The sequence below is a fragment of the Pteropus vampyrus genome, unplaced genomic scaffold (assembly GCF_000151845.1).
Source record: "Pteropus vampyrus isolate Shadow unplaced genomic scaffold, Pvam_2.0 Scaffold39, whole genome shotgun sequence".
Lineage (NCBI taxonomy): Eukaryota > Metazoa > Chordata > Mammalia > Chiroptera > Pteropodidae > Pteropus > Pteropus vampyrus.
This window is the reverse complement of record NW_011888820.1, coordinates 5,899,497-5,909,185: the sequence shown is the minus strand read 5'-3', so window position 1 is coordinate 5,909,185 and position 9,689 is coordinate 5,899,497. Positions and strand designations below refer to the sequence as shown.

The 9,689-nt window shown below is 40.8% G+C and overlaps 1 protein-coding gene across 19 annotated transcripts in view; it reads right to left on the bottom strand.

Annotated features, from left to right (window-relative positions):
- Positions 1–9,689, bottom strand: part of LOC105290868 (zinc finger protein 474) — a 140,474-nt gene that overhangs the window by 24,665 nt on the left and 106,120 nt on the right. For 18 of the 19 annotated variants that reach the window (XM_023529576.1, XM_023529581.1, XM_011358290.2 and 15 more), the window contains one exon: positions 4,158–5,401. In XM_023529576.1, coding sequence (XP_023385344.1) covers positions 4,158–5,189 — 1,032 coding nt within the window. In that variant the 5' untranslated portion in view covers positions 5,190–5,401. Of the gene's footprint in view, positions 1–845; positions 5,402–9,689 lie in introns of those variants that run through there. The other variant, XM_023529587.1, reaches the window with a different exon arrangement.

The window sequence follows — 9,689 nt, the reverse complement described above, 5'->3', positions numbered from 1 at the left end:
TAGATTATGGCCCATCTGTCCTTTCTCTCTGGGGAGGCGGGAAGGATTCTTTAACTACCAATGGGGTGTTCTTTGGGCTGTCTCTGGGCTGGGCTTCCATTCCTTTGTTCCTCTGTTGCTCATGTCTGACTAGCTGCCTAAGTTTCTATATGGAAAATGAGAAAAATAATATGTCTTATAGTAATATTATCAAGATTAAAATGAGATAATATAAAGTGCTGATCATAATGGTACGTAATAAAAGTTACTTTTCTTTTATGCCTTCTAATAAACTCCAAATACTTCTTACCCAATAGGTATACACGCACACACAAACATTTGACAACGTGAGAACATCCATCCTGTACCACTGAGTCTTTCTGATTGTGACCTTCCTATTAAGAGTTTTGTCTTTAGAGCATGAGATATTTAGCCATGGAACAGAATTTATAACATTAAACTTAATATATAACTGTAGCCCTAAGTAACTAGAGTTTGTATTATAAGGGTACCTTCTCAAATATATTTGGAGGTAACACAAAGAGAAAGGTAACAATGTTTTTGATAGTGTAGAAGAAATTACTTTAAAAGAAAACACCAGATGGCAGCACCAGATGCTAAAGAGATATCTGATGGGATTTTTTAGCTCAAACCTGAGCACCTAGGATGTCAAAGGTAGCTTAAACTCACATTCAGAGAGACAACTATTTATAGAAAAGATAGCTTTCCTAAAGAAAAATATTGCCTACCTTGTAATAAAGTAAAGAAATTTTAGGAACACTGTTTTCACATGCTACAAGCAAAATCCTGAGAAAATAACTCCAAGCATTATCTAACTAATAAAAGATAGCTAGACAAAAGATTCGTTTTGGTCTGTAGTTACATTTAATTAATTCTGTCAATCTGTGTTCCAATTAGCTGGAAAGGAGCTAAATCCAAATAATGAAATACTAATGGCTTCTAGAAAAGGGCAATATTTTCCCAAATATTTAATGCAAATATTAAAATTTATTCACGCATATTAAAACAAGGAGCAATAACGACCTCTGTTACTATATTCTTCAGCATCACTTAGGAAAATACTTATAAGACATCAAAAGATCTCACTAAATAAATATTATAATTCAAAATTATTATCTATGGTTTCCATATTATGCATCAAAATTTCACCTGAAATTAGTACCACTATTAAAACCTTGCTAAATTAGATGTTGCTTATTCAGGCTTTCCTTCTTTTCGAGGAAAGAAAGGGAGTTCAATGCCGATGGTGACATCATATAATGGGAGAGCCACAAAGCCCAGGGCAGTCACACCTTCTAAATAAAAATACACACTGAGGGCTTTATTCCTGCTTAAGTACTGCTTAGCATCCTTCACGATTTCCCTGTGAGATCAGAAGCGAATTCAGCCCTATGTTTTGGATGAGAAGCAATGGGACAATTTAAGCCTGTACAGTGGTTAGAGGGCAGACAGAGCCAAAGCAAGGTGCCCGCCGAGGTCTTGGAGGAGAATTTGCCTTAGTGGCATTTGTTTGTGTTTAGATTTGATTGAAAGGTGACAGAGCATCTGTGTCATAAGAGAACTGAGCCAATCTATGTTGGAAGAACATTCCGAGCAGAGGGTAATTCACTCTGCCAGCAAAACAGTCATTGTTGCCCGACTGGAGTGAATTGTTTTCCAAGTACTATGATCATGGTTCTGAAAATTTTTCTTCACCTTAATTCACAACAAGATTGAGCCCCCTGAGAACATGAGGCAAGACTGCTGATTCTAATCTGAAGTCAGAGCAAAGATTCTAGAGGGAAATTGTTGTAACTGACAAGAGAAGAAATGAAGCAAACATCTGAACTTTAAAAAGAATGCATGTGCATCGTAGTCAGCCAAAAGTCAGCCGTCACAGACAGATGAAATTCTGAAATCTAATAATGCATAGGGCAGCGCTCTTTATGGAAAACGTATGATTCACTGCACTATCTAATTTTTAAATGATACAAAGAAAGAAAAACAGCAATAGACAGGATCAGATCGTAACCAAAAGAAAAACTGCTGTACCCAGGAGAGGCTATCTGCTGAAAGCACTATGGCATGGCAAATGTCTTTTTTAGTGAAAGAATAAAGTCCATTGCTTCAAGAATCTTATGCCTCTCTGCAGCTTAGGAGATTTCTCCATTGTAATTAAGCCAAGCTCACATTAAATCTAGCAACTAAAGAATCCCTAAGTGAGATGACCTTTCTATGCCCTCCACTAAAGCCTGCGTGGTCCTCAAATGGACCAGCACACGTCTGACAGCCGTAAGTGCCAGTTTCTCACTGACATGTGCCTTTTCAGATGTGGGAACAGGGTTGGATGTGCTCTGACATGGCCATGCCCTCTAGTTGCCCTTGTTCTGATGAAATCCCCTTACTCTGATCTAAATGCACAAGTCATCAAGGGTATCACTGGCCTCTCCTGACATCCTCCCCTCCAGACGACGGGGTGAGTCAGGAGATGTCTTCTTGTGAAGCCGTGGGCCCAGGCCAGCCTCTTTTAGCAGTCGTGACTGAGTGAGAACATGCTGTGCTCAGCCTGTTGGCTCCACTCTTGGGAGCACAAAGTATGTGTTACAACAACAAGCCCAAGAATCCTGACCACACTTTTCCCTATCTCAAGATCTGTAATGACAACATTTGAAGTAAATGCATACAATCAGGAAACAGGGCTGCAAGTCATACACTAACAGTTTCTGATTGTGACCCTGAGACACGGATCCTTCTGCTCTTTGAATGCAGACCTCACACATTTTGGAAGGAAAGCAATAGCCAGAAGATGGGAAAAACAGATCATGTTTATGAGACCAGCCTGCAGGCCATGCCACACTTAAGTTCGGGTTTTCGTTCAGCGAAGAAACCAGCCATTCCTTCTTCAGTATTCATCGGAAAACACCCAGCTTCTGTTAGTCTGACTCTTCGGCTCTAGGATCATTGTCCTGGAATCTCGTAACCCAGCATGTCTATAATCATTTTATTTTAAAAATGGAAGTTAGGGGAAAGTACAAGACTTTGACAAAATAATGCATTGAAAAAAGTAAGGAAGAAAAATTGGATTAAAAATAGAGGATGCTCACCCTCTACTCCCTCTGGTTTAATCCTTTATAATAGCTTGAGTAACCTTAGTTTCCCCAAAACAGTCTCTTTAAAGAACTCTGCAGGTGGGGTGTTTCAAGTAGCGAGCCATAGAAAAAAAGACTTTGATCACTTCTTATTTCTCATGATTTGACATTCTGTAAGATGTGATACAGGATAGCAGCACATCCACTCCCCTGGCTTAATGGTAGGACAAAGTCCGTGGACCATGCCCTGTCTCGTAGGTAGCCATCTTCAATAAGCATCCTTCCCCAATCCTGGTGGATGGCGAAACTTCAGATAAATGTCCAACAACACCTCGCCATACAGGTTGGGGACCCCGGGATCATGCTTATTTATAATTGCCCAAGTGGGTGGCCAGGGCGTGGTGCCCAACCAAACACAAGATGCAGAGCAGTAGTGGGAATTCAGCACTTCCCAGAACCATGAACACATGCGCAGTTGCTTTGGTGTCCATGGGGGTTAACTCTCCACTTACTACGGTCACGTAAGTGTCAAAAGACAACATGTTGCAGAGCATGTCTATTTCTGCAAGTGCTGCAGTGTTTAATTATTGTTAAAGTCATTTGGGGTTTTTGACACAGATTCTATTTTAGTAAGATAAACTCAGCATAACCCAGCATTGCCAAAAATGAATTCCTAAGGTAGATGACTAAAATAAACTGGTAATAAATATTGGCTGTTGGAACGGGAATTATAGCTCTGTAATGTAGACATAGCATTAATGACTCATTTTCAAGTAACAGTCTCTCCCAAGGATTATTGGTTTGAGGAATCAGGGAAGAAAGACTTTCATCTTCCTTTTTTTTAGGCAGCAGAATGGAAGAAGACTGTGAACCCACCAGGCAAGGATGTCTACTTTACCAATAGAAATATAAGCCCTGGAATCCAACAGGGGGTCAACTTGGACAGGCTGCATTGAGGTGGAAATAAGGCATTGAAAGAAACCATCCTAAGCATTGAGACGGTTGATTCTGGGGACAGTTTCCTCTCATTCCCTGGAGGCAGAATGTGCTCCTGGGGCCACCCAGGGAATTTCATGGGGTGTGAGTTACCTTATCAGTCACAGTGGGCACTGCATCGTTCCTTTGCTGCTTGGAATTGGTGGACTCTTTCAGGCCACCTTTACTCCCTAAAGTCAAATGATGAACTCGTGGCCTATTTGGTTGTGGTTTACAACTTCTCTGGTGTATCAGAAGGTGGTCGGGGGCAAAAGTCAGGTTACAGTTTGGGCAGGGCACAAGCTGAGCTTGACTTGGCCCCTCTTGGCTGGACTGCCCAGCTGGAAGGGACTGAGGCTTCTGTGGGAGTGGCTGGCGGAGCTCTTTGGGGAGCTGGTCATTTTTTATTTTCCACTTTTCCAGGCATTTGGGCTCATGAATAGGAAGGGAGAGGGTGCCAAATTCCCTACTGCAAATGTAGCAGATGAGAGTCCTTGGTCGCACTGGGACACCACCGGAAGCTTTCTTAAGACCAGTAAGATCATCAGAACTGTTGGGATTTGGTGCTCTGGGCCTCTCACCCTTCGGCTTGCAGCTTCTCTGGTGAACAAGACGATCTGGCAAGAATGTGCGGCCACAAGATTCACAGGGCAGCAGCTGAGCCTGAGAACTCTGGAACGCAGCCTCATTCGCTGCCTGAAGATTGGAGGACCCACTGCCACCAAGAGGCTGTGGTTTGGAGGGCTCTGGCCGCCTCAGGTGCTTGGGCAACTTGCTGTTTTCAATACGCCACTTCTCCAAGCACTGGGGCTCATGAATGGCAAGTGACTGGGACCCAAATTCTCGGCCACAGATGTAGCATATCCGGAATCCAGGCCTGCGGGATGGGATCACAGGTGGGCTGGGCTGGCTTTCTGACATACTTCTCTTACTGGACCGTTTCGAGAGTATCACAGTTCCAGGTCTACTTTTATGAGGGTTCGTATTTATTTTTTCACCAGGACTGACATGCTCTGTTTCTGGCAAAAGGCTACAATAGGTGCGACTAGATAGAACAGCTTGGTTGATAAGGAAGGTGGGTTCTTTAGAATGGTGGAGAGTTGGAGGCAATTTGTTGGAAACCCTTTTCTCCTTTCTTCTTTCCATTAACGAAGAAGTCTTTCCCTAGTGCTTGCACTGATTCCAGGCCAGACTCATCTGGGCTTCTTTTTAGAGTGAAGGTCAGTAAGAGTGACTGTCCTGGGATTCCACATTGTGGCCAGCACCTTAGACCCAGTGACTGTGACTCAGAGCTTCACTGCAGAGCAGCAGTCTGGAATGCCGGAAAGTCCCCATTAAACCCCAGATGCCTCTGAGATCTGTGGGGGAAACACAAAGCGAGAACTTATTAAACACACACCCTTGTTAGACTGTAAGTTGATAAGAAACAGTGGGTTTTGTTTGTTTGTTTATTTGTTTGTTTGTTTTTGACCTAGTATCTTCTTTGGCAAGCATAGCAACTAGCACATAGGATTTGTTTGGTAAGTGTTGAAATAAATTTAAAGAAAATTTCTATCATGAATTGCACTGTTACCATATTGAAAGCAGTGTTCTGCCCAAAGAAAGATCGACAATTACAGCAAATCATAAATCTGTATGACACAAACCATCAGAGGCATGGTGGTGAGATCATAAGAAAACCAAGAACTACAAAAATTAGATTAATATTTATGAGATTCTTAATATTTTAGTGCAGGGTTCCCCAACCGATACTGGTCCATGGCCTGTTAGGAACCTGGCTGCACAGCAGGAGGTGAGCAGTGGGCGAGCGAGCAAAGCTTCATCAGTGTATTCGCAGTCACTCCCCAGCACTAGCATCACCGCCTCAGCTCCACCTCAGATCATCAGGCATTAGATTCTCATAGGAGGATCCATCCCTGGTGTCGAAAAGTTAGGGACTGCTGTTTTAGTGCCACGGATCCCTGTGACAGTTCTTTGAAGCCTATGGAGCTCTTCTCATAATAATGATTTTCAAGGCAAAAAATAAAATTCTTATCACAAGTGAAACTAATTTTATTGAAATAATTTATTAAATATTTTTAGTTGTTATATATATTTTACTTGAGATATAGTAATATGCCAGACTTCTTCAGTGTCCATGGGACCAAGGTTAAGAACCTCCATAGAAGAATAACTCAACAGTGAATATTATAAGAATTATCAGGAAAACCCTTAGAGGGAAAGTAAATGTCTTATAACCTATCTAGTATCCGCTTTTCTTTATTATGAGACTGGAGTATTAATAAATCATGGCCATAATTGTCAAGCCAAGAATGCCAAGCAGGCCTCTACCTTTCCTGGTGAGATATCTGCGGATCCTCTCTGGGATGAAGAAGCTCAGACTTTGCTTGATGAGCTTTTTATAGCTATCATGCTCACTATCTTATTTATGTTGCTATATATAGTATATCTATTTACATATATCTATATTATCTACTTATTGATCTTTCAAAAATTTTTTTTTTATAAAAACATGGCCAATGATTTTCCCAAACAAACCAAAATAAAAAGCTGATAAGATTTCATTATGGGCAGAAGCCTAAAGAGTTAACTTGGGGGAAAGCATGAGTCATTTTTGCCCCGGGTCTACAATCTAACCTCAACAAAGATTATTTTCAGAAGCCTTAGGACCATCTTCATTTCCTGAAGGATGACCTGGATCTGGATTAGAGGCTCTGAAGCATCCGTTCCCAGTCACTGGAGGAGCAGTGCCTGATTGGAGCTGGACCCTGCAGATCATGGCAGACACTTGAGTTCAGGCAGAGCAAAGACAGCAGTGCTGGTAATATTGAAACACTGTTTGGGCATTGTCTTGATAAAGGACAAAAACAGCTGTGAGATCTGTGCCTAGTTCCTGTATTTTGGTGCTGAGAAAGGTCTGAATTGCTGCAGTTAAGACTATCAAATCAGGTCTGGCACGGAGAAGAAAGTTATTATTCATTTTGACAGATCCTAAGACAGTGATATTAACACATGTGACAAAAGAATGTGTTGGCCCCAGAGCGGCCAGCACTAAAAATGAAGCTTAGAGCAACAAAATGTATCACTTGATCAGCAACATCTAAAAGAGAAAGTGGTTCTAGAGATCACAAGGAATCTGGTAAAATTATTTTATTAGATTTTATCAGCAAATGGGTGAAATAAGCCCTCCAACCACTCTGCTCTGTTAGTTTTGATTTCTTGTTCACCAAGGATGTCCTGTTCTAGTTTCCCATTTTCCTTGATACCAGGAAGTTGCAGACATCAAAAGTGGTTAAGAACACAGATTGGAAGAATCAGTGCAATCAAATTAACTTACTTCCCCTAAATTTGCTCGCTCTCTCTCCTTTCCTCCCCGCTTCTCTCTCACACACACACTCACACACACACTATTCCCTGCAGATTAGAATAATGAGAAAGCTCTACGACTTGCCCCAATAACTCCTTCCTTCATTTCCTTTGTAATAAGGTAAGAGAACTAATATTTATTGAATGTCAGCTATGCATCAGATATTGTACTAATTTTTATATACATAATTTCAGTTAATTCTCAAATGATTACAAGGGAGGTATTATTATTTCAATTTTATAAATGAAGAAACTATGACTCAGAAAAGACAGGTAACTTGCCCAAGACAGCCAGTTTCTCAATGACAGAACTGTGAATCAACTCCAGCTCTCTTTGGCTCCAATACCCAGCTCTTTCCATTATTCATTCTGCCTAAAATTCCACTGGTAGAGCTTCTTCCCTTTAGTTTTTATCCCTGATCTAATGTATGATTCATATGCCCCACGGGAAGGTATCTAAGCCCTCACCAGCCTCTCTGCTATCCTTTAGGAGAAGAGGCGAAAGGGAGGAGGGGAAGAGGGCACAGAAGAAGAGGAAACCTCTGAGACAGAAAAAGCAGGAGAGTGATTGGGGCTACTGAAGACAACATTGTTTCCTTAGGTGACAGGGATCATTTTATTTTAATGTAAGTGGTTTTCTAGATGAAGTTTTCCTCTGCGCAATATGCAATATGGATTCTTTTCATGATTTCACTAACATCCTTAATAAAAATCTACATTGCTAACAGGGGTGGGGGTGGCTCAGTGGGAATTGGGGTGGTATAACGGGTGCAGGGTGAAAGGGAAAGCTGCTCCGAGAGGCCAGATGGTGTTCGGTTTGCAGTCACATCACCATTCTGATTAGGGATGAATGTTTATGCATGCAGGTATGTGTGCATTACAAATATTTTCTCTGCAGCAAACCCACTAAACATGATAAAATTTCAAATTGATTTCATCTTTTCTTTTTCTACCATCACTTTCCTCCTCCAATATCCTTCTAAAATTTCTGTTTTATTGTGATTGAATGCATCAAAATATGAAAGGTGAGGTAGCTAGAATTGAGTAAAATTTTTGGAATCTGAGAAATTTATGTTTCTGTCGGTGATCTTGACAAGGTGTGGCATGGTCAACTGCTTTGCCCTGTAAGTAAGTTCTAAAAGCGAAAGCGCTGAAAAGTACTAAATACATATACTTAAATTACTTATGAAATTGGCCTGTCAGCCAGACACGTCGTAAAGAAATGTTGTTGATTTATAAAGAGAACTACTTTGCAAAGCCAGTTAGTTTCACCCCAAACATCCACGGAGGAAAGTTCACTCCAATTGGCCTGAATTATTCATTTTGACTACATTTGCACATAGGAGATTTAAAGAATGTCTTGGAAGACATCATGACTTATCAATATGATACCATTTTTCCATGCCCTTTGGGTTCATGCGGAAGGGAGAGACAAACTCACAAAGATGAATATAATAACCATGGGAATCTGAAACCATCTTGGCATTAGAAGGTGTTTCTCTATAAAAGAAGAGACAGAACACAACCAAAGTGATTAAATCTTTAAAAAATTAATTTGGTCCTTTGAAACAAAATAAATATAAGCGATACATGACCCTTCCCTGTTGGTAAAGAATCCAAATTCTTTAAATGGACAAATGAATAAATAAGAAAGATGGAGTTGGGGCTGATATTGGCTCTGAGCAAAATTGTAAAATAGAGGTGGTTTGTATTTAATATTTTCTATCCACCCTGGTCAGAAGCATTTACTTTCCCCTGCTTAGCACCTTCATGTACTCTCCAGTCTTCCTCAGCTATGAAATCTCACTTTCAAAAAGGAGATGATAGACGTATTCACACCAAGGCTAATGACTGATGAAGTAATATCCCTTCCAGAGTCTGGCAGAGACAGCTAGTCCCCTATCTACAGTTATTCTGCCCAAATCTCTCAAATTAAGGAGGAATCAAGTTTTAGCTGGGTACATGATTTCCCAGTTAAAAATCTATGGGCTCTTTCGTAGCTAGTAAAATACTAGGACTTACAAGAACTCTTCTTGAAAAGTAGGGGCACAGCTTGGTTCTCTTTCCTTTTTTCAAGCTGATGCTTAGAACTTGGATGTGATGGCTGGAGCTCTAGTGGCCATATTGGACCAGATTATATTCATGTAACCTTGACAGGACAGAGAAGAGACCTAAATGGACTTGAGTCTCTTTTGTTGGAGCCACCATATAAGTGCCTCCATATAAGTGCCTCCCTTAGACTTTATATGTATAAAAGAAATAAACGTCTATTTATATTTT